This window comes from Periplaneta americana, chromosome 13 (genome assembly GCF_040183065.1).
Source record: "Periplaneta americana isolate PAMFEO1 chromosome 13, P.americana_PAMFEO1_priV1, whole genome shotgun sequence".
Taxonomy (NCBI): domain Eukaryota; kingdom Metazoa; phylum Arthropoda; class Insecta; order Blattodea; family Blattidae; genus Periplaneta; species Periplaneta americana.
Window position 1 is genome coordinate 9,942,809 of NC_091129.1, and position 26,617 is coordinate 9,969,425.

The following is a 26,617-nucleotide window of genomic DNA, read 5'->3' on the forward strand; positions in this document are numbered from 1 at the left end:
AATTCATTGTCAATGTTGTTTGTTGGTGTCCACAATACTTGCAAACAACATTCTTCAATGTGGCAATTGCAGAATTTACAGAAAACTGTCTCAGCGTCCGAAGCATAGAGTCCGTGAATGGAATATGGCTGGGCTCTTTCATGAATACTTATAGTTTTGCTCCATTTTACGAAGGAGCACGTGCCTCATAAATTCAACCAACTCTGCCAATATAACTAGAATAACTACCCAACTCTGCTGCGATCTCAAAAGCAAATGGCCAAGCAAACCGACGTAACGCATTTTAGTCAAGCTCATATCGAATATAGAACTTGATAATCGATATTACAATATATATATCAATCATTGACCTTCATTATCAATATATGAAATTTATCGAATCGAACGGACAATAATTTTGTTAATAAACTTGTTTTTGGACATGTTTTGAGAACGATGAAAGAGTAATGGAACGGAGAAAAATTCTCTCCGGCGCCGGGATTTGAACCCGGGTTTTCAGCTCTACGTGCTGATGCTTTATCCACTATGTTATGCGTAAATCACGAAGTGATTTAAGACGGCGCTTATTCCGTCGGATCCCGGCCAACTAGTCACTCATAACGAGTGCACCTCAGCACATGTGTGGACTTCAGTCCTACGTTCATAGACATCTATGACGTAGTGCAGAGGGTGGCCACTAGTGGGAACCCAAGAGTTGGAACTCAATCCGAGACAATTCTGTCCGACGCCGGGGTTGTATCCGGTGTTGCTTAGTGAATAAAGCATCAGCACGTAGAGCTGAAAACCCGGGTTCAAATCCCGGCGCCGGAGAGAATTTTTCTCCGTTCCATTACTCTTTCATCGTATGATGACGCAGAATATCTGCATGGAAATATCATATGTACTTCGGTACATTGAAATAATGTTTTGAGAAGTTAAAAAGTGTCTCTAATTCTTTTTGTGTGTTTTTTTTTAATTTTGATTACGACTACACCTCTCCTTTAAAGATTCCAACATATTTTGATTTTGTAGTGTTGAGTGGAAATGGTATTTCTGTTTTGTCACCACAGTGCTAATGTTCCATTACTACCAAAGGCAGAAATAATAGCAATTTTTATTATTATTATTATTATTATTATTATTATTATTATTATTATTATTATTATTATTATTATTATTATTATTATATGTATTTTTTTATATATTGTGGGAGTCTCTTTTTGTGTAACCTGGTTCAGCTGCACCATTTGTAGTTTTGCATCATGATACTTTATTGCAAACAGTGGTCATCTTGACATATCTCATTGTCAAAATATTGTCTTGTATCTTAATTATCTTCAGATTCATTGAAGCAGAGTTTCTTCCGAGTGCTCAATCACCGTCTGCCTAGAATGGAAGATGTCAGAAATTTACTAATTACACTGGTCCATGATGTGGATAGTATGATTGCAGGAGATACATTCATACTCAGGTATGTTAGAATCGTCATTTCATGGAGTGAAAGAACTTTTCCCAGTCGGGTATTTTTTGCTGTATTTGAGTTACTGTCTTGAGAAAGAGATTGTTTTGTACAAAGCAGTATTAATAAATGTAAAATTTAATATGGTATCTTTTATATTACAGAAGGATAAAAACCTCTACTTTTGCATTATTCTTACTATGAATTGTATAGTGGGGGTCATGTAAGAACAGTTCCTAAACAGCAAATATTGCCGTCTTGTCAGTGTTGCCAACTGTTATCAGATATCACCATATGAAGTAAAATTACAATCCTGCGTACTGAATGACTTATTTACTTACCGTGCTTTACCATTATGTTGAAAGATTATTCTAAGTAATTCAATAATTTGTAATGTATTTTCGTAAGCGAACTATACGAGAAGAGATCAACATGTTAGATATTTTGTCTGGGAATATGAAATTCATTGGTTTGACTGAACTGAGTAATTGATTCACGAGACCTAACCTAAACATGTATTTTGTTTGACCACATGAAATTATTAGTACTAACTCTGAAAACCGAATGTCACCATGAAATGCATGCTTAAGAATACTTGCTTTTAATAATTTTGCTATTCTAGTTATAATTGCTGTCTTCATGAGCATAATTCCTTCTTTATTATCTTCTTTTGGTTAAATCTGAAAGAACAGAACACCAGTAGGGGAAATTATCCCTACTCTCACAGCACGCTTTACACTGCCTTGGTGGAGTCGCTGCCATACTTTTTCCTCTCTTTGACAATATTGTAATAAAAATCTAAACATGCAAGAAATTCATTAAAATGTGAAATGGTATTTCTATCGATTACCCGCCTGCATTATCACATCCAAATATGTTATATTTATTTACGCTTACCGGATTATAGTCTTGAATTGTAACCACAATACAACACATAAAATAACTATTATGTATTACTATTAATAATGATATTAATGAATTATTCATATGTTCATATTTCACTAGCTCCCAGTAACTGGCTCAGAAATCTAGTACAATTTTAATTTCATGGAATTCCAATCTGTCTCAGATGCCAACATTAACAGTTACAAAATCACTACCATTTCTAGTAATTGTCAGTATCGAAGTTTATAACGAAGTTGGAAAATGAAAATTTAACCTGCAAACTAGAAAATCACCACAAACCACTAGCATATGTAGTAATGGGGGGGGGGAATTGTTAGGCTTCACCCTTGGGGTATGAAGTAAGCTGACCCAGACCAAGGCTTCTATCTCATTTTTCATTAGCCAATCAAATAGCTAATTGGCTGATGACGTGCGAAGAGTCCATTCTCATTGGTCCTTTATTTTCAAATTGATAGCGACATCAGCATACATTATAAACATAACCGCCTAAAATAAAAACATTACAATGGGTATAAACCAATTGTGTACGTATCATGGCATAATATAAATATGTTGAAAGTGTTCATATCGTGTCTATAAAAGCTGTACTTACACTTGTCACTGCATTATTTTTCTGTATTTCTTAACAATTCGTCTGCTCTCAGTGTCTGCTGTCCGTTTTCTGTCTGCTAGTTTCCAGTCTTGTGTTTAAAAACATTCTAACATGAATGTTTTTTAATAACCCATTCTAAAGTTTGGAAAATAACCATGTATCGGTAATGAAATGTCAGCCACACGTTCATTTACAATAATCATTATAACTCAACAATGAATTGTTACTGGAAGCTTTTATGATTAACCACTGAATATGCCATAAGGACAAAATGTCATAAATCATTAATATAAAATCAATGTAATGAGAATTACAGTGAAATAACATTACTGGTATCATTCGCTACCCCTCCACCTCTTCGGTATGCGACTGTTAGTATAAGTAGCATGATTATTTTGTTAATTATAAGCAATGTACGACCCAGCAGAGATTACAAAAGAAAGAAAATAATTTGAAGGTTAACATAGATGAACCTAATCTAATTATTATGCAAAGCTGGTACTGGTATTACTGTAGGCTACTTATATAGGCCTACGTGATTTATTTAAGCTTACCTGTAGGCTTTAACATTGTCGGTCATTTCGGCTTTATTTTCATTAAAGTTGCTCGAAAATCATGAACAAAATCGTCATCTTTAAAATGATCAGAGCATACTCTGCTTGTATAAGATTGAATTTATCCCTTCTTTTGCACACAGTTACCCATTTTTTTTCTGATTCTTAAACCTTTAGGAATGGTAAAGAAAGACAACTCTTTATTTTTATCATCAGAATTATTGCATACCGCAACAGCACATCTTTGACCTGGCACAATGCATTCAAAACAACATAAACAAGAAAAAACACGAGATACTGCTTTGAAGCATTTGAGCTTTGGCGCGCTCAGCTGTCTTGTGATGTCAGAATCGCTCTCCTTTCCCCGTCAATCCCTCGCTGACAAGCTCGATACTAATGCAATCTATGAGAAGTTTAGAAGCCTTGGACCCAGACTAAGTATAGTTGTTTAAATCTGTGATACAAAGTTACAAGTGAAAACAGAACTTGTTTCCTTTTTAAGAAAGTTAAACTCTTATGCAAGAGTTGAAGAACTGAGAATGACTTTTCACATATCTTCTGTCTCCATGTAAAGTGAAGCCATTGTCCAGGAACTTTAATTCTTGCTTTTGCCTCTCTCCTACAACTTCTTATGGAAATTGTATAAAACTGTATACAGCAGTATAAAAATTATAAATTTAATTAAATATATTGTAATCTTTATACTAAACAACAATGTAATTTTATTATCTCAACAATAATTATCACTCTCTACAATTTAATTCCACTCCCGTCAACAATGGGATTTGCTCTCCACACCGCAACACAGTATTCGTTATTGCACTCCACAGGCGACAATGACAATTTACTTGGAATATTGAGAACAACAATGAACTGGATTTTAACTAATGTTCACAAAGCACTATTTACAAATCAGAACTGTCAATTCTCAGTTCACAGTTCTTCTAGCTCAGTCACTCGAGTTCACAGTATCTCGAACCACAGACCTTCAGAGACAGTCCACTGTACTCGAACTCAGGTCCCTCCAACTGCGGTCCACTGCACTCGAACTCAGGTCCCTCCAACTGCGGTCCACTGCACTCGAACTCAGGCCTTCGGATGCTGACACAGTTGCGGACGCACACTCAAGTCGAACTCCGGTACACAAGACTGGCTGGCTTGCTCTGTTCACTGGCTTACTCACTGAAAAGCTGAATAAACTGAAAACTGCTCAAGTTCGCTCGCATTTCTTCTTTTATAGCTACAGCGACGTAGCCTGGAAAGTTCGAATTCTCGATATTTCGATGCGTGTGTCCACTCTCGAATCATCTCGCACGCTGCTGCTCCCCTCCTTCACCGCGCATAGCACATGCCCCAAAAGCAGATGCGCACGCAACCTCTAGTTTGCATGGCTGCAGCTCCCTTCTCCACGTCACCCGAACCTTCCACGTGCACCCTGCCCTCTGTGGGATGCGTGATCGAGTCTCAATGGGCTGTCACAATATTTTATAATGGGAAATTTCAAAACAGATAATTGTTGCTTATGGTTCACTAATTTGAAAGTTTCACTCTGAACAACTGTTTTTAATTCTGTTAAATGTAATAAAGGTAATTTATATTACTTTATTTATCCTATCCTTGAGGACAAATATCATTTTGAGGGGCAACCGTAATTACAAATTTATTATCAGCAATTCCATATTTAGGAATTGATTTAGTTCAATTAATAAGGCTTTAAGTTAACTTTAAACTAATATCCTTCAAAGCTTAGCGTTTTTTTTTTTTTTAATTTAGCCTTGCTTTAATTTCTTCACCTGTCTTTGTGTACAGTGATAATTTTAAGTGACATCTTTCGTGATTCACTGACACTTATCAGTAGGGACCGGATTTTTATGTAATTACATATTATATTCCTTTCAACCTAACCGTACATAAATAACAAATCTTTGCGAATCTTGTAATTACCATTAATATATTAAAATTTGATACTACATATTTTTACATATTTACCCCATATTACATATTATGGCTTGATATTACATAAATCTACATATTTAGGGGTTTTATTCATTTTTACTTCTCTAAAAGGAAAGAAAAAAACTTCCGCTGAGAAAGTTTACAATTTGAAATACACAGATTTAAAAAGCCTTTCTACCTACCCAAGAAAGGATATATTTCGGGACGAAACATAACATTCTTAGTTCCAGGAAGTAATAGAGACTCTCACCCCATACCACCCACTGTAATTGTGAGTGAACAAAAGGCAAACTTTCTCATACAACTACCTTGCATTTTAAAAATCACTCAGAAAGTAGCGTTGCCTTCTTGCGATGGAGTGGGACGAGGACGACATGATTTGTCTCGAACTATAATTGTTCTGCACACGTTTTAACAAGCCGTTCCCATACAATTTGCAACCTTACCCACACTCTTCCTAATCCTTCCAGGGAAAACCTGTGTCAAGTCTGGCATGAGCCACAATAAAGTAGCTGACTTTTGAAAAGAATGTGGAGTAAAGGAACAAACTGGAAAGATGTTGAAAGATTAAAATAAATAGCTTTTCAGGTTATTGCTTGATCTCTTTACTTTAAATTTAGTAGACCTATATGGAAACGGGATTTTCCAAGCAATTAGAAAGTATGGTTCTCGGCTGGAATAATCCTAACATTCTGAATGAGACAGGAATGTCACTTTTCAAACAACAGTTTGTAAATTCATATAGTTTGAGATTTTAGTAGGTACTTTGTTTCTTACAGGGAGCAGCTAAAATGCATGTGTCCCACATCTCCTCTTATTTTCTCCTAATCCAGTACAGCGAAACAGTGCTTGCAGTACTGTTGTGTCATTCATTTCACTCAGTTCTTTAGTTTTAGTACTTACAGTATAAAGTGCAAGTGAGTTTATCTACTGCTTTTAACTAAAATGGCCCCTGTATCTTCAACTAACGACAAAAATAAAATCATGGATTGCGATGGACGAAGCTTTCACTACAGATGGAAAAATAGTAATGTGTCAAGTGTGCGGTAAAAAAGTCGGGTGTTCTATGAAATCACAACTGGAGAGTCTTACCTAGCCTATACCTGCCAGATATTGATATTAAATATTTTCATGATTTTACACATTTTGATACATATTCAGCTTATTTTTCTTACATAAATATGTACATATTTCACACCTTGATATTACATAAAAATCTGGTCCCTTATTACCCACAAGATTAAAACATTATTTTTATTTTTTACTGACAGCAGCAATCTCGTGTTCTGTATTGAAACTAACCAAGTAATTATTGTATTGAAGGAAAGAACTACTTTTTATGCATTTATTCTTCTTGCAGATTTGTCTGATGTTTACAATTTTATCTTTTTATCAGGCAGCCATTGGCACGAGAAGCTCTTGATGCGTGGCAGAAATTATTGTCCGTGTCAGCATCACTGGAACAGAAGATTGCAGAAGGAAAGAATGTCGTGCTGGCTCGAGTGTTCCACACTATGTTTCAGTACATGGGTCTGCAGTTGTTGACAGATCCAAAATTAGCTCAAGATGCATTAGAGGTACTATATTCTTTCACCAAAGTTCTTGTCCCTTCCCTCAGAATATAAACAGGTATCACTGTCCAACTATATTAAGAGTTGTAATACTTATAGCTGTGATTCAGTAATTTCTAAAACTAATTATTTGAGACTGCGTTATACTCTTGGTTCGTAGATTCAAATTTCATTGAGGATTTAAGACTGGTAACTAGACCTGGATTTTTGTAATTACCAAGCTGCGGATTTTTAGGCACTAAAAACAGTTGAAATAGGCAGGCAAAATAAGCATTCAAAATTCTAAAATAGGTATTTAAAAAGGCACTAACAATTTCTAATTCTTAATGGCTAACATGACCAAAGCATACCATCTATAGGTATGTCATTATGGCAGTGAATAACTAAATATTCGTCCAAATGTTGTACTGAGAACTGATGTCTATTGTCTGTAAGAATGTTCTTAAATTGGGAGAAACTCCCTTCCACTTCACATGAAGTGATGGGGCAATACTTCAGGGATCCGATCCCAGCTGGGGACCAAAGCAGTGGGAATGCAGTAATGTCAATGTATTTTCCAATCAGTGCTTCTGATGACTTTTGCTTTGACATATCTCCACGGTATACTTCACGTATTACAGCAGAAAACTCAACTCCATACACAACTAACAAACTCACAAAACGGATACACAGTTTAAAACAACTACCCCAGTCAACTACCACCAATGATTCACGCGGCATTGGGATAATGCAATCCCCAAACTGTATTCTCTGCAATCTTAATGAAGAGATGGATCGTCATCAACTGAGAAAGTGTCCAGCCCTTCACTCCCCCTCTGAAGTTGACCGTTACTGGGAAGTCATGATGAAGATGTCGTATTTTAGTTAGCTATAACTTTCCTTTTATTGTTTTTTGTTGTTGTTTGTTTGAAATCAGTGATTCCATTGGTCATGTATAAGCCATTTGCGAAGTAATAAATAGATAAATGATTCACGCGGCTTTCGAAATGCATTTTTTCTTATTGGTTGATTTTAAATTATTCAGTTTCTCCGTGCTCTGGTGGCAGTAAAACGTAACACACAGAATTATCGATAGTTCTATATCACTGCCCTCTGCTGAATAAAAAAGAAACAAATCACAGATTCAAGAAATATCGATAGAAAGGTCAATAAATTCAAGTATAATATATAATACGGATATTTAGGCAACTTTTAGGCATTTATAACCAAATAGGGATTTACTAGTGAAATAGGCAATTATAGGCACTATAGAATTCGCATATAATTCTCACAATGTCTTAAAATGGATATGTAACCTAAAATCTTGCGCCTTCAGGTTAAGGATTAAAATAGGCATGTAGGCATAAATCCGCAGCTTAGTAATTACATATTGTATTCCCATATAATTATATAGCTAAGAGGAAAACAAAAATGTGTATATCACACTAATAAGGTCCTTATTCCGAAGATTTAAGTTACATATTTTGATATATATTATATATTTGGACATATTTTGAAATATAATTACTGTCTATTTTGAAAAGATAACACAAAAAATGTAATTTGTTTATCATTTTATCTTCGATCTTCTGAATTAATATGCATTTAGGATTTTTTTATCCCAATTAGCCCTCTATCTCTCGTGTTTGCACCAATCTCATTCTCCTGAATGTTGAGAGACATGAATCTGATATCGATGTTATTATTTGCGATATTTTTGGTTGCTGCTATTTAATCTAACATTGCTTGATTTTATTAGGAGCTTCATAGTTGTTTTCAAAGAGCAGAAAATGAGCAGAAAGAAAAGAAGAAGAAAAAGAAGAGAAAACATAGCAAGGAAGAAAATAAAGATGAAGAAGAGGAAGAACCAGTGTGGGTTGAAGTAGCAGTGGATTTGATCCTGTCTCTGTTATCACAGAACTCGAGCATTCCAAGGAACATGCTTGACTTGTTCTTTTTTCACCTCTGTCCGTACCTGACAGGACCTGCTCTCGGTCAGATTACGCAGGTAGGCTTGCACTGTATCTTGGATCTCTGAAGTTTCGTGTCTTTTCTTTCAAATTTCAAACTCAGTACTTTTGCATTTCGTTAGTATAAGAAAATAAAATTGAAACTGTACATACTGCTGATAAATAACATCTACATAAAACATTTTTCATTAACTTCTCATGAATATATGATAATATGATAATATTTATTCTGTATATGGGTTCCACCATAACTTTCAATTACATTTTCCTACAATTAATATAAAATCCCAACAGTCTGTTTAACTAATAACTCCACTAATCTTGATACAGTGAAACCTGTTCAAAACGGAAGTGACATGGTCCTAATTTTTTTTCCGTCCTGGACAGGTTTCCGTGTTATTCAGGTGTGAAGTTAAAATGGAATATCTTATCATTTGTATAAATGAAAAACAAAATGACATGCTGCAAATTGTAGGAATTACAAAATATTCCGTTTAACACTACTGACATTAAATCAGCTTCCTGTCACTTATTTAATTGGTGAATGATCTTGATGAAAATCTCATTTCCTGTATAAATTGTATCGTAACTCACTCATTAAGCACTATAAAGTTTATTAATTACACTAAATTTAATATCTAACACTATATTATACTGTACTGTATATCACAGCACATTATTTAATTGGACTAGGAGCCTAGAAGCCTTGAATTCTGGATTATTTAATTTCTTTGCCAGTTCAAGGGTTTTCTTTGCAGAATAGGTCCAGAAATTTGCGTGATCTTTGAAAGGGCAAGAACAATCCACTCCCACAACAGTTAATTTATTTCTATGTAACCAGTTGTTTTCTCTTTCCTTTTATGTCACCATTATTGACCGCAAGTCACTCACTCATGATACAGCCTTTATTTTTCAAGGTGTTAAGTTAGACCTGAGTTTTCCATTCATAAATTTCAACATTATTTTCCATACTCTTCGTTTCTCATTTTCCTCGATAACTTTTATTTCATCAATTAATGATAGTGCAACATTTTTACGCAACTTTTTTTTATCACGAAATCACTAATAATAATCGTTCTACCCAGCTACGACAGTATACAGGAGTGAAGCATTGAACATCTTTGAAGGGACTCGTCTGCCTAGTCAATAGGGTAATAAAATTTATGACCACCAGGCCAACACACCCTCGCACCCTCAAAAATTTTACAAAGAAAACTTGTTTTTATCTTATTGACCTACGTATTTCCTACATTCCTTGAAAGCACATACTGTTTCAAAATACAGTTTACATTTAAAGTAGTGTGTCCAAAATATTATTTCCGTTTTGAACAGTAGCAAACAGTTTCCATTTCCGGGTTGGACAGTTTCCGTTTTATTCAGGAAAAATTACACATAATAAATATGAATTTCGCCGGGACCAATAAATTGTTCCGAAATAGACAGGATTCTGGATTATTCAGGTTCCGATTTGAACAGGTTTCACTGTATTATATTAACTCCAAACAGTCCATTTCTCCTTACTGATCTCACATATCCACCATCTGTTATCACTACTCTAAGATTGCTCTCCACTCCTGCATTCTGTCCTAATATAATTTATCTATAACTATGATCTTTCTGTATCCCATCTTAAGGTACGGTCACACATCGCTACTTTTGCTGCGCAACTTTTTTACTGCAGCTGCAAAAGTTGTGTGTCGTGTTCACACTTAAGCCAAAAGTAGCGCGCTGCATGCTACTTTTCATGCTGCACAACCCGAGTGCAGCAAAAGTTGCAACTGGAGGTTGCAAGTCTGTTCACACACAAGGCGCTACTTTTGCAGCCGCAGTCATGCTGCTGTTGACTTCTCAATATACATTTTGTGGTTATGTTCGCATTATTAATAAACTCATGCGAAAGCTTACTTATCTATTATTTGCTTTTCTGTCCTAACTAGTATTCAGAAATTGGCATTATTTTTACTATAAAGCTTTTAAAAACGCCTATATACTTAAATGATAACCAACAGCATATTCACGTCATCAATGTTGGCAACCCTCCTGTTTGAAACTACGCTACAGAAAATTAAAAAAGTGAATTATGTCGTCAGAAAATATGCTCAGACTGGGTTGTGCATTTAATACCTGTTACAAATAATTTATTTTCATCACATCTAACATTAAAATACATCCAAACAATAAAAGTATTTATTGGCACATTTGGGTGGCAACACTGGTCGCAACCGCAGCATAAGTTTCAACAAAATCGATATCAAAAATGCTGCGGCTGCAACCCCGAGAACCCTGTTCACACATCGCTACTTTTAAGCTGTGCGCAGCATGAAAAAGTAGCGGGCAGCAGGTTCGGCAGCCGCTACTTTTCGGGTTGCACCGTTGTTCACACGTCGCAGTACGAGAGTTGCGTAGTTTTTTGTACTGCATCGCTGCAAAAGTAGCGACGTGTGACCGTACCTTTACTCTTCCTACTTTAGCCTTTTATATTTTATACATTTCAAGTCATTGCAACAATCTACTATTTTTCATACAGTATATTCTATTGTTCATTATTACTCTTTCAAAATATTGTATGTGATACTGAGATTTCACTGTATATGTACTTTCTTCCAGATATTAGATCCTGACCAAGAAGAGAGTCCACTTTCACTCCTATGGAATGCAGATGATGGAGAAAGTGATGAAGCTGAGTCTGATGATTCAGAGAGCGAGGAGTCTGACAGCAAGCAATCTGACTCAGACCTCGAGGAGGGAGACAATGAAACTGTGAATGACAAGCTGCGCATGGCCGTTCGTGATGCTCTGGGGTCTGCTGCTCCTCTTACAGACACGGTAATCTCCAGAACTGTTTTTGTTGTTGTTGTTTTCTAATGCCAGGCATTTGACAATAAAGTCATTTGACCTCTTGCACTCCAATATTTTTCAAAGATATTATCATGGCCAGCCACTGAAGCACAGATTTTGAGGTATATTGGAGAAAATGGCAAGTTGTAGCCGATTTAAGTGAACACCATATTTTAACGTTTTGGTGGCTACTTCATTCACACACAACCCCCAGAATGTCTGGAGGACCACACCTGCTGTTGGTCGACGGGTCCATTGGACCTAGCTGGGAGATCTTGTTGATCACCAGCTTTCCCTCCTTAAGCCACTGGAGCACGATTTTAGTGCCATAGCAGGTCAGCACTAGGAACAGAAAAGTAGAAAGAGGGGGAAGGAAAGTGAAATGAACCCCTAGACCTCGAATGCTCTAATGCCGTCGGGGTCGAAAAAAGTAAGAGTTCAGTCAGAGGACTGGATAGGAAAGGGTAAAGAGGGAATTAGGTATTGAATAGAGGAAAATTATACCAAATTCAGTCATTAACTCATCAAGCTGACCAGTGCTAATTGATGAGTAGCCCCTCCCTTTAGTTCAGCTCGTAAAATTATGCTTATTAACAGCTGCACCACGGGAAGGTAGGGATGGGACATTGGGTATTTGTCCAAGTTGGTTCCTTAAAGCCTTCAACGGGAAGGATTAATGGCTCTCCCCCCTGTATCCAACAGATACCTTTTGCAGCCTCCCTCCAGAACTGTTTACACATTTATCCCACTGCGAGACTAGACGATCAATCCCATTCTTGAAAAAGCTTGTCAGCTGTCTACCGAACCAGTTCTTTACCTAGTCACACACGTCTTCGTGCGATGCAAAACGAAGTCCACGAATGTCTTTCTTCAACTCTCCAAAAATGTGAAAATCGCATGGGGAGGGATTTGGGCTTTAGGGGCGGTGTTGAAGCATTTCCCAACGAAATCTCTGAATCGTATTCCTCACAGAGTTGGCAGTATGAGGGTGTGCATTATCCTGAAGAAGGATAATGCCATTCGATTATATTCTAAGGTGTTTTGACTTAATGGCGCATCTCAGTTTCTGTAAAGTTTCTTCATAACGCTGTGCATTGATTGTGGCTCCATGCTCGAGAAATTCAACAAACAGAGGATCCCTAGAACCGAAGAAGAATGTCAACATGACTTGCCGGGACTTGTGTGTGTTGCTTTGGACTTTTTCAGTGAGGGAGACTCCATGTGTTTCCATTGTTGGCTCTGCCGTTTGCTCTCCGGTTCAAAATGGTGACACCACGATTCATCCCCAGTGACAATACTTACTTACTTACTGGTTTTTAAGGAACCCGGGGGTTCATTGCCGCCCTCACATAAGCCCGCCATTGGTCCCTATTCTGAGCAAGATTAATCCAGTCTCTACCATCATGTCTCACCTCCCTCAGATCCATTTTAACATTATCCTCTCATCTACGTCTTGGCCTCCAAAAAGTCTTTTTCCCTCCGGCCTCCCAACTAACACTCTATATGCATTTCTGGATTCGCCCATACATGCTACATGTCCTGCTCATCTCAAACATTTGGATTTAATGTTCCTAATTGAAGGGTACACGGGAAAAACGAACAATGTCACAATTCCTTTAAGGGTGATGTCGTTATCTAATTCACTGTATTACTACAAAGTTTAGTGTTATTTTTACCAAAAGTGGTAAAGGAGAATTAAAACCACGGATACACTCATCATTTTTTTCTTCATTTCAAGTAGAAACACCAATAAATTTTGCAGTAATATACCGAAACAGATCATTATCTCAACCTTAATGGAAATGTGACATTGTTCATTTTTCCCGTGTACCCTTCAATTATGTCAGGTGAAGAATACAATGCGTACAGTTCTGCATTGTGTAATTTTCTCCATTCTCCTGTAACTTCAACCCTCTTAGCCCCAAATATTTTAAGCACCTTATTCTCGAACACTCTTAACCTCTGTTCCTCTCTCAAAGTGAGAGTGCAAGTTTCACAACCATAAAGAACAACAGGTAATATAACTGTTTTATAAATTCTAACTTTCAGATTTTTTGACAGCAGACAGGATGATAAAAGCTTCTCAACTGAATAATAACAGGCATTTCCCATATTTATTGTGTGTTTAATTTCCTCCCGAGTATCATTTATATTTGTTACTGTTGTTCCCAGGTATTTGAATTTTTCCACCTCTTCAAAGGATAAATTTCCAATATTTATATTTCCATTTCGTACAATATTCTCGTCACGGGACATAATCATATACTTCGTCTTTTCAGGATTTACTTCCAAACCTATCTCTTTACTTGCTTCAAGTAAAATTCCCGTGTTTTCCCTAATTGTTTGTGGATTGAATCTTATATAATTGTATTTATTTATCCCAATTTCATTGCCCTAATTTCTGTATAGATATTCGCAATCATAGGCATTTCATCAAAATCCCCTGCCACTTTTAAAAAAAAAATGTGTTTTAAGAACCTACAGTAGATCCTATTACATTGTCTCATTTGGTACAGTTATAAAGGTGATTTTTGATTGTGTTGCATAGGAATCGGTTGATATTGATGACATGGATGAAGCAGAAGGCAGACGTCTTGATAAAGCTCTGTCTGAAGCTTTTAGCATGTTCAAAGGCACCAAGACAAATAAAAAGTCCAAGAAGCAGCAGAAGGACGCTCGGGTTCTCATGCACTTCCGAATTCGAGCTATTGATTTGCTGGAGATTTATCTGAAATCGGAACATGTGGGCACAGAAGCTTCTTTGTCATCGTACATTGACATCATGCTTGTTCTCTTCTCTCTACTTGAATTCTGTATCAAAGATCTGCACCAAAAGCCATTAGAAAATAGAGTGAGGTGAGTATTATTTTTGAACAGTAAATATGTTTTGTTATTCTTGTAAGATTTCTTCATTGGTATGCATTTATTACATTTGTAATTAATTCATTTCTGGAATCTAAAACTGTAGCGTATTGTTAAAGTTGTTCTTCATAAAATAAATTAAGAATCGTAAGTATCCAATTTTGGCATAATTTTCAGAATTATTGGCTGTATTTTATGTTTAGATGTCCATGATGTGTGTCTATTTTGCGTTTTAGTCTGTTAATGTAGGATTTCTTTAATTTTATGTTGGTATTATTATTATTATTATTATTATTATTATTATTATTATTATTATTATTATTATTATTATTATTATTATTATTATTATTATTATTAGTAATCACTGAAAGGCATAATCTGGATCTATCCTGGAAACCCTAGCAAATGATACTACCAACCAACCCACTTGCGTTATATCATATTAACTATGCACTAGATCTTATTGCAATAGAAAATAAACAGGACGACTGTAGTGAAGTACTCCGTCTTTCTGCGTTAGAAACATTACATATCCGCTACCCACAAGACAAATGGCTGCATGTGTACACTGACGGCTCCCAAATAGAAAAACACGGGCCCACTGGAGCCGGAATTCATTGCCAACTGTTCTCTACCTATCTCACTCTAGGCAACAACCATACACCTTTTGATGGAGAAGTAAGAGCCATATGTACCGCTGTGAAACAACTGTTGTGCAGGTCCTTCCCATTTCCAAACATTGTCCTCCTCAGTGACTCAAAAGCAGCGATATCTGCAATTGACTACAACCAGCTAATGACGACATTCAACAATGCAGAGAAGACATCAAGAAACTAAATAAAATTGTACATCAGCAATGGATACCTTCTCACTGTGGTATTGCCGGGAATGAAGCAGCAGACTTTCTAGCAAAGAAAGGAACAACTATCCCCCTTTCATATTCTAACATGCTGCCATTCCATAGAGCATCTACAAATATAAGCAGTCGAGTGAGACAACGTTTCCATAAGAGTTTGGAGGAACAAATTAAAGATAAACACTGGAAGGACGCACTGAACTCCACTCTCCCCGAATGGTCCAGAAGAGAAGCTGTTGCGATGTTCCACGCCGCAGTCGGTCATGACTGTCTGGCTAATCACCTCCACCGCCTGGCTGTATTATCCAGCCCCCACTGCATGCTCTGTGGCTGTTCCGACACCATGGACTCAAACCACGTTAAGACTTGTCCAGCACTTTCATCTGTCGGCTTTGTGGATAGGTACTGGGAGGCCAGAGACAGAATGCTGCAGTGCTGACTTCTACTCCTTCATAGTTTCTTTGCACATTGTTCACTTTATTTCGTTTTCTTTCCTTTTAGTTTTATCGCCATTGTACGGCCAGTGACTCTAGTCAAGTGCCACTGCATTGAATAAAAAAAATATATATATATTATTATTATTATTATTATTATTATTATTATTATTATTTATAATAGGTACTAAATTAAGACAAAATTATCCTCCAAAGCTGGGGATATTTATGTTTGTAAAAATAATAGCTAAAGTAATATGAAATGTAACCAGTAACATAAATTATTACATGTTGTTGTTGTTTAGTCAACTGTCCAAAGACAGGTCTGAACCTCACAAGTGATACCAACATGGCACCACTTATGAGGCAACTAGGCCAGGAGATAATGGGGTAGGGTGGCCAGTTCCTTTCCCCTCCATTGCATACAATGCTGATTAAGGTACGGTCACACGTCGCTACTTTTGCAGCGATGCAGTACAAAAAACTGCGCAACTCTCGTACTGCGACGTGTGAACAACGGTGCAACCCGAAAAGTAGCGGCTGCCGAACCTGCTGCCCGCTACTTTTCCATGCTGTGCGCAACTTAAAAGTAGCGACGTGTGAACAGGGTTCTCAGGGTTGCAGCCGCAGCATTTTTGATATCGGTTTTGTTGAAACTTTTGCTGCGGTTGCAACCAGTGTTACCAACCAAATGTGCCAATGATACTTTTATCATTTGGATATATTTTAATGTTAAATGTGATGAAAATAAATTATTTGTAACAGTTATTAAATACACAACACAGTCTGAGCATAATTGGTGACGATATAATTCATTTTTTTAATTTTCCGTAGCGTAGTTCCAAACAGGAGGGTTGCCAACATTGATGACGTGAATATGCTGCTGGTTATCATTTAAGTATATAGGCGTTTTTAAAAGCTTTATAGTGAAAATAATGTCAATTTCTGAATACTAGTTAGGACAGAAAAGCAAATAATAGATAAGGAAGCTTTCGCATGAGTTTCTTAATAATGCGAACATAACCACAAAATGTATATTGAGAAGTCAACACGGAGATGGAAACCTGCAGCATGACTGCGGCTGCAAAAGTAGCGCCTTGTGTGTGAACAGACTCGCAACCTCCAGTTGCAACTTTTGCAGCACTCGCGTTCTGCACGCTACTTTTGGCTTACGTGTGAACACGACACGCAACTTTTGCAGCTGCAGTATAAAAGTAGCGCTGCAAAAGTAGCGACGTGTGACCGTACCTTTAGCTACATATTCCACTAATCAGACTTCAGATGCATACAAACAATTGTTCTTCCTTAGACACATAATGTCAAGTGAGATGTACTGTCTGATAATAGATGTACATATCAGCCAGAACCTTAATCAGAGGAGTTATTACATGTGAAGGAGATAATTAGTGTTGCCAGGTCCCTGTATTTTATGGGTTCTCCCGTATTTTATTCACATTTTTGCCAGTCTCCTGTCTCACGTATTTGATAATATTTTCTCCCATAATTTATTTATTTATTTAAATGGTAAAAATGAATAGTGCTATGATGCTATGAAAGTTATTCTAATTACATATTTTTAAGTGTAATCTTTTTTTTTTTTTTTTATCCAATGCCACCAGGTTGTCTTTTCGACATTTCTGTCTTCTCTCCTGGCTGTGGCTTAGTTGTAACCCACTTCTGAGGTTCGGGCGCCTGGAAGACAGAGTTACATTACCCCGATGATGTGATAGGATGATTATGATAATGTGGTGCCAGGAGAGGTCTTAAATATAAACTTAACCTAAATTCCAGACCATGGACGAACACAGTTTATAAAAATGTCTTTTGTGTGCAAGGCAAAAAATAGAAGTTAATCTTATTTAGATGTACAACAAATGATGTAACTACATGTTGGCATATCACTGGCTTACTTTTAACATGAAACCTCCTATGTGACAGTATAGAGCACAATTTTTCAGGAGGAAGAAAAATGTAATCGAATATCAACAGGTCTACATAAGAATATGAAGTAATTCGGTAGAAAACGTTGGTGAATATGGATATCATCGAGGACCAGTGTAGATCTATTGATATTCAATTAATTCCTTCTTCTCCCTGAAAAAATTATGCTATGTCACATGAAAAGTTTCATAAAATCAACGACGATTTGAGGAACTTGCACAAAAGAGCAAAATAACTTGTTATTCTTTTTACACCCTAGCTAACAACTGATAGGCATTTGTTATATTTGCAATACAGAAACATTTGCATACTTTACAAAGACTCATTTTAAAAATATACGCAGATTTCGACATTCCAGAAAAATTGGACTTACAGGGTTCCAAAAGCAAACCGACGATATCTGGTTACATACATAAATATACATAAAATATTTCTTATAGAACCTTGTGTTAATGTATAAATTGTGAGTACATGCAAAAACAACAACCACACACTGTGTACGTAGAACATGTGTTTGGAAGTGCAAGTCTTAAAGACTTGTTTCTAGAAAGAAAAGATTTTATGTTCATTGTTTTCTTGCAGATCTTGTTTGAAGAGACTGTCATCTGCAAAGAAATGTGTTTCTCTGGAAGGTGTGACAGAAGAAATAATTGCAGGTGCTTTGAAACAGTTAATGGAAAAGGGTGAAAGAACATCAGGCCCTGTGTTCTTGGATATGGGATCTAAAATTACTGAGTGTTGCACTTTTCTTGTGCGATGCAGTCAGCGTCTCAAACAGCAATCTGTGTCCAGTAGCTCAGCCAATGATGGAACATCACCAGTCACAGATATCTACAAGAGTGCACTGGTTACATTCTTTACTAAAAGGTAAAATAGTACATAAGCAAATACATGTTATAAGAACAATAATTTATATATATATATATATATATATATATACATACATACATACATACATCTTCATTACACAACTTTTAACACTGTATCACTTCGGAATATGTATGATAAGACTTTCCTGTGTTAAACTTCAACGTACCTTGTTTACATGTTTCGACCTATTTATGGGTCATCTTCAGAACTGGTCGTTGTTGGTCTTGGCGCCTCTTGTTCTGTTTCCTGTAAGGGTGCGTTCGTGTGGTATAGTGTAGAGTCAAAGAGTGTGTGTGTTTTGAAGTTGAGTCACAGTCTACTATATACAGTCGCGAAGCTTGAGGTGATTTTTTTGCAAATCTCGTGATAAAGCGCTCCAAGCGGTTAGCAACTAGAAACAATAGACTGTCCACGGTCGACTTTGGACTGTGTCGTATTTCCATCGAGTGCTAGCTCGTTGCGTATTTCACATTGATGCTTGTGAAATGTTCGTTATTGGTTGTAATGAAAATGTTAATGGCTAAAATGCAATAATTTGAATAATATTTTACTAGAGACGTAGAAAAATTAAGTTTGTCTTAATGAAATTTATTGATCACGTTTTATTTTAAATTCTGATGGGATTATTATTGCTTAGGCCTACTTTCTTTTTTCAAAGGATATGTTTTTAATTATAGCTGTTGATTTTTTTGTTATTTTATTTGTTACTTTACTAGAGACGTAGAAAAATTTATTGATCACGTTTTATTTTCAATTCTGGTGTGATTATTAAAGCTTAACCTCATCCCACTTTGTTAACTACGTAAGCCTACACTACAAGTACCGGTACACGTAGGTTACTCCATTAATTCATATTTCCATTATTATTGCTGTAAAGGGAAATGCAAATTAATATTTATTGGTTTCATAGTTAATTATCGCTATAATCTTGAATGAGTGAAGCTGTTATAGTAAATTTCAGTTCGTTTTGCACAAACAAAAATAATATTAACCTATTTCTTGCAGGTATCTTCGAGTTTATGGTGGAATTTAATATACTTCATTAAAATAATAAATTAACTTTGTGCATTTAATATTTCAATAATGGAAGGAAGGTGTTAATTTTTCCAAAAGAACACGACGACGAAAGTGTAACATTTTGTCGTCTGCTAGGAGAGAGATCTGTGATGATGAGGCGATAGTAGCAATCCTATTGGTGGGCAACTATCCATGTTTGCATTTTTACTACATATTGAGCTTTGCGACTGTATATAGTAGACTGTAGTTGAGTTGTGTGTTGAGAATTTCGTTGGGGTGTGTTTTCGTGTGTCTGTATATTTCATATTGTTCTAGTGTGTTTAGTTTCTGGCTTTTTGGTTGGATGTGTAGTATTTCCATGTCTGTGTTGATGTCTCTGTGGGTGTGGTTAGCATTTGTGATGTGTTCTGCATATGTGGAGGTGTTTTGTAATTTTGTTATGGCTGTGATGTGTTCTTTGTAACGTGTTTGAAACGATCTGCCTGTTTGTCCTATGTAGAAGTGGTTGCAGGTGTTACATTTGAGTTTGTATACGCCTGTGTGGTTGTATTTGTTTGTTTGTGTTGTTTGTGTATTGAGATGTTTTTTGTAGAGTATTATTATTTTGTTCTGTATGCGATGTTGTAATTTAATTTCTTAAATGAGGTTGCAATCTTATGCGTGTTTTTATTTCGTATGTTAGTGTGATTTATTTTTTGTGTTCTTGTGTTTGTGTTGTATTCTTATGTTTTTTGTGATAATGTTTTGTCTTACGTATTATGTTGTCTATTATGTCTGTAAGCTTATTATTATGCATTGTGCATGCAATCTCCTGGTAAGATTTACCACGAAATATTGGAGTTTGCTTTATAAATACATTAATAATATCTCTTAACAATACTGAACTCATAAATAGTTATTTATGGTACTTGTGAGGTAAGTGCATCTTTATTGCACGAGTGGAAAGATCACGCTCACAAGTACCATACGTAATTTTATCCATAACCATAACGAAAAATTATGTTTTATAAAAGAAAATATGTTGAAAATAAGTCCTCATGTAATCACATATCATGGCATGGATTTTAGAATCGATATGTGTACTAGGTAGGTTATGATGTAGGAGGCCATGATTAGTATCTAAGGCATAGGATAAATAACAAATTATAATTAATTATATAATTTTAATATATATTTTTTCACTTTAAACATGTATTTTCGTCTTTTTGAAGTTTCAGGGATTATTTAGAAGTGTTCACGGGACTAATGTGATTAAAATAATTTCACATTTTACTTCTGTAAACTTAAGAGGAATATTAAAATTTAATTAATCATCGTGTCTGTTTAGCCCAGTTGGCTAACGCGTGTTGTTTTAAAATCCTATAAACCCAACTTTGCAGGTTCAAGTCTCCTCGCATCCCAAAAGGTAAATTATTACAAAATTTTAAAAAGATGCATATTAGATATGGATGCAATGCACAAATTACGACGTAGCAGATAGAGAAAAGAGAAGGAGATTGAGTGTATATTTAAGAAATGGTAATAAAGAAGTAGAGGTAGTGACATCTAGTAACTAATATATTAACTTATTGAGTAATAGTTCAATGGAAAAGTATATGTGTGTACCCGGGTACTAGGAAAATACTAATGAACTGTGAGATAAAGTACAAACTGTGAGGTAATTGAATAAAACCCTACTTTACAAACGCAAAAGTATTTAGTAAAGGCATGTTTTTCGTTATGGTCATGGATAAAATAATTTTATTACTTGACAGATTTCTATTTCATAAACATTCTACACAACTTATAAAATACGCACACTATTATTACAGTTCATTAGTCAGCTGATTGTGTATGGAGTTCTACCGTGAATAGCCATGTATGGTTCAGTCTGGTTGCAATGTGTTTGAGAGTATAATGTTGGTAGCCAGCATTAAGAAGCTATTTGAGGTTAAGACTGACAAGCATACTGAAGTAGGCAGTATTGTTTCTCCACAGGTTTTTATGATATTTTCTCTATTATCGAAGAACAAAGATAATAAAAATTGTTCACGAGGATCGGCCATTTTAACAGCTATAACGTAATAAAACAGTAGCAATCGTCTTATTTTCTTTCCTAGCAGTAATACCAATCGTATTCCACTACAGTTTAACTTAACCGAGGCTCTGTAATACGGTGCATTGAGTTAAACTCTCAGTTAGGTTTAACTTTCGTTTAACTCGATCTTCAGATTAACCGTATTTATAATACCGGGTCTAAAGGACATAAGATTGGTGAAGAAAAGCATAAGCAGCTTCGAATTTTACGAATTTCAAGCATCTTAACAATGATGTGCCGGTACTGTAGTTTTGCGTTCTTACATTTTCACAGCAAACCTAATTTGTAAAAAATTTGATTTAGAATGGCCCGGTTTTATAAGTACAATTAATCTAAGGATTATGTTAAACCTAAGTTAAACCTAACCATGAGTTTAACTCAATGTGCTGTATTACAGTGTCTCGGTTAAGTTAAACCACAGTCTACTATATACAGTCGCGAAGCTTGAGGTGATTTTTTGCAAATCTTGCGATAAAGCGCTCCAAGCGGTTAGCAACTAGAAACAATAGACTGTCCACGGTCGACTTTGGATTTAGAGTGGACTGAATCATATTTCCATCGAGTGTTAGGTCGTTGCGTATTTCGCATTGATGCTTGTGAAGAGAAATCCTAACATCTATTTCTTATTTTACTTCTAGATGCAAAAAGTGGTTAATAAATAGCAGGGGGGAAGATCTAAAGACAAAGAATGAAGCATATATTTATAATAATATAAAGTTTTGCTCTCTTCATTTCGAAAACACACAATTTATGAATGAAAACAAAAATAAATTAATCTGGAATGCAGTTCCAACTTTATTTGATGTTTCAAATAAATCTGTTCTGTTATTACCTGCAGCTGAGAAACAAAAGCTTTGCACTAATTCTACGTCTGTATCAGCTGATTCCTTGAATAATTGTACATTTTCAGACAACTTAGGCCTACTTCTTTTTTCAAAGGATATGTTTTTAATTATAGCTGTTAATTTTGTAGTTATTTTTATTTGTTACTTTACTAGAGACGTAGAAAAAGTAAGGCTGTTACAATAAAATTTATTGATCACGTTTTATTTTAAATTCTGGTGTGATTATTATTGCTTAACCTCAACCCACTTTGTTAACTACGTAAGCCTACACTACAAGTACCGGTACACGTAAGTTACTCCCATTAATTCATATTTCCATTATTATTGTTATTATATTATTGTTGTAAAGGGAAATGCGAATTAATATTTATTGGTTTCATAGTTCATTATCGTTATAATCTTGAATGAGTGAAGCGATTATAGTAAATTTCAGTTCGTTTTGCACAAACAAAAATAATATTAACCTATTTCTTGCAGGTATCTTCGAGTTTATGGTGGAATTTAATATACTTCATTAAAATAATAAATGAACTTTATCCATGTAATATTTCAATAATGGACAGAAGGTGTTAATTTTTCCAAAAGAACACGACAACGAAAGTGTAACATATTTTGTCATCTGCTAGGAGACATCTGTGATGATGAGGCGATAGTAGCGATCCTAGTGGTGGGCAACTACCCATGTTTGCATTTTTACTACATATTGAGCTTCGCGACTGTATATAGTAGACTGTGGTTAAACTGTAGTGGAATATGATTGGTATTACTGCTAGGAAAGGAAAGAAGAACATCGCAGCTGTTTAATTATATTATTGATTTAAAATAGCCGACACTCGTAGGGAATCTTCATTAAGAAACATCTTTGTTCTTTGATATCAGGGAGAGTATCATAAAAAACCTAAAGAGGACCAATACCGCGTACTTCAGTATGCTTGTCAGACTTAACCTCAAATAGTTTCTTAACACTGGCTACCAACGTTATACTCCCAAACAGAATGCAACCAAACTAAACCTTGCATGACCTTCTGCGATGTAACTCCATACAGAATTAACTGAGTAATGAAGTATTAATAGAGTGCATATTTTATGTGTTGTCTAGAATATTTATGAAACAGAATTCAATCAAACAATAAAATTATTTTTACGAATCTAGTAAAATTAGGTAATATTATTAGTGTGTTTATAAATCAGGGCCCATAGTAAATCTTATCAGTACAATGCACAATAGGTTTATGGTAGATTTATGGACACCTCCGAAATCTTCCATCGTTTTCAGTATGCCTACAACCAGAGGAAAAATAGCGCAGTGTAACTAGTAGCTGATGCAGAGATTCAGCAGAATGTTTTCAAAAATAAAAAAAAAGAAATAATTTATCTTTTCAAATAATCTTTAAATTCAAACCCTAAAACACATATTTTTGCACTTTCTCATTTTTCTGTTGCATGTTGTATCCGAGTTTCAATTTTTCGAAACAAGGTTAGGACTATAAGCCTAATTCTGAAGGTTAGGACTGTCTGCTTCGAAAACCTCAATCTGTTTTAAAACTTATGTTTGTTTATGTATATTTCGAAGGAGTGCACTCTATTTCGAAAAATTCTTGGCCGCCGTGGTCTTTCAGTAATATTGATCACTCACATATCGTCACTCGTAAGTTCTTGGAAAACATCTGCTATATCCATGTGTATTGCGGGAACCGCCATCTTGAACTGTTGAGCCTTGAACTGCAGTTTAAACAGCAGAGAACTGCCGATCAAGTTAAACTCACGTTAAATCAAGATTAACTGGTAGTTAAGGTTTATAATACGAAGCAGAACGAAAAACTTGAGTTTAAACTGAATGTAAGGTTTGAACGGCATTTATAATACTGGCCCTAAATGACATTTCATATTTCCTGGGGTTTAAAGTATGATCGTATAAGTGTAAAAAACTATAAATGAAAAACGTATAACTGAAATAAATCAACATGGAAAGTGTATGAATTTTGCTAGAACTTCAGAATATATATACCTATAAGTGTGAAACGTATAAAATAAGTTTTACTGTAATATAAAAAAAATAGTATCATTGTAATGTATCTAATATTAATGTATTTGTTTTCAGAGATTGTCTTCATCAGCTGGGTCTTTTCAAATCTGTCCTGGAAAGCGTATGGGATGGCAATTGGACACTTGTTCCAATTCTGATTAACTATGCATTTGATCCTGAAGTCAGGCCATTCAGGAGAAATCAAGCATTGGATCTGCTAGTGAGCTTTTTCCGGAACCGAAGATTAAGGACTGCTTCAGAGGTGGCACAAGAAGCAGAGCCTAAATTGGTAGAAATTGAAAGATTACTGTCAGTAAGAACTGTGGAGGTGGGTAGAAGTTTAGGATTTTTGTTGTCTGTGTTAATCTGTGTTAGTGTTATACCGTATTTGCTCAAAATTAAGACCCCATCTATTATAAGATCCTCCTCATTTTTTTAAAGTTTGTTTTATAAAAATGTTATAAGAAAATACTGGTAATAGAATTATTGTGCGTTTTCTAAATGATACAGAAACTGTAAGTTTTTCACAAAGTCATTGTCAAGATGATACAATAGATTGCAGCTTGGTTGTGCAAAGGACAGATGAGACAACGAGAAATGTGAATATGACACACAAACACACACACACACACACACACAAACACACACACACAAACACACACACACAAACACACACACACACACACTTGCTTTTAAAGTTGGCTCGGGAAATTTGATTTACTTGTATGTAAGTTTAAAGTGGGAAGAAACTATTTCCAATTGTCTGAACAAAATGCTTCTAGTACGACAACAAAAGGAGTTTTTTAAATCATGAAGTGGATTTGTATAACGTAAAATAAGCTTCACTTATTGCCGTGTTCACCAAATATTTTTAGCCACCGGCGTGGCTCAGTCGGTTAAGGCGCTTGCCTGCCGGTCTGAAGTTGCTTGGGCGCGAGTTCGATCCCCACTTGGGCTGATTACCTGGTTCGGTTTTTTCTGAGGTTTTCTCCAACTGTAAGATGAATGCCAGGTAATCTATGGCGAATCCTCGGCCTCATCTCGCAATCACGAATCTCATCGACGCTAAATAACCTAGTAGTTGGTACAGCGTCGTTAAATAACCAACTTAAAAAAAAAACAAATATTTAATTGAAATTAAGTCGAGTTTAAAAATAATGCTTTAAATTCCATTCATTTAACATAAAATAAGCATATCATATTTTGATTTTTTGCTTGTAGAATTTTAAGGGGAGAGAATGGTATTTTTTTTTTTTAACTTTTTGCCTACTTGGTGTACAATATTAATATTTTGTATGTAGAGAGCTCATACCTGTAGCAACTCAACCAAATATAAATATTTAAAAAAAAATTATTTGGGGGACCAAATTTGAAAAAAAAAAAATGTATCCAGTGCAGGGTTGTACTAAAACCGATATATCTAAACCGTTTTTAAAAATAGATTCGAACAGTTTTTGCAATGTATTTGCAAAAGCATGTTCTACAAACTGTCTGTAACAGAATTTTGGTATTAGTCCCTACGTTTGTAAAATAAACAATTATTAAAATTTAATAACAATTTTCTGATTTCCTTTCTTGCAAACCAACGGACATATTTTTAAAATGAAATCAGTTAACAAAATTCTGTTACAGAGAAAAGTTTCCTAATAGTCTAAAGAATGTGTGTTCTAAATTTCATGCGTGTATCTTTAATAGTTCAGAAATTATATACATTTTTGTCTGGCAATGTAGCAAAGAAAGTTAAGTTACTGGAAACCGATAAAAGTGGGCGTGTGATTTAAAAATCCATAATACAGGAAGTTTAAAAATGACGATATGGGCACAAATACTCACGAAGTGTTATCCAATGCGTTTCACACATATCAAAGAGTATTTTAAAGAAAAG

The 26,617-nt window shown here is 35.4% G+C and overlaps 1 protein-coding gene across 1 annotated transcript in view; it reads left to right on the top strand.

Moving 5' to 3' along the window:
* Mybbp1A (MYB binding protein 1a) overlaps window positions 1–26,617 on the top strand; it is a 75,572-nt gene that overhangs the window by 38,500 nt on the left and 10,455 nt on the right. Inside the window, exons 9-15 of the mRNA XM_069842902.1 lie at window positions 1,321–1,450; window positions 6,843–7,023; window positions 8,756–9,004; window positions 11,574–11,792; window positions 14,353–14,660; window positions 18,480–18,764; window positions 24,808–25,060. Of these exons, the coding sequence (XP_069699003.1) occupies window positions 1,321–1,450; window positions 6,843–7,023; window positions 8,756–9,004; window positions 11,574–11,792; window positions 14,353–14,660; window positions 18,480–18,764; window positions 24,808–25,060 (1,625 nt within the window). The remainder of the gene's footprint in view (window positions 1–1,320; window positions 1,451–6,842; window positions 7,024–8,755; window positions 9,005–11,573; window positions 11,793–14,352; window positions 14,661–18,479; window positions 18,765–24,807; window positions 25,061–26,617) is intronic.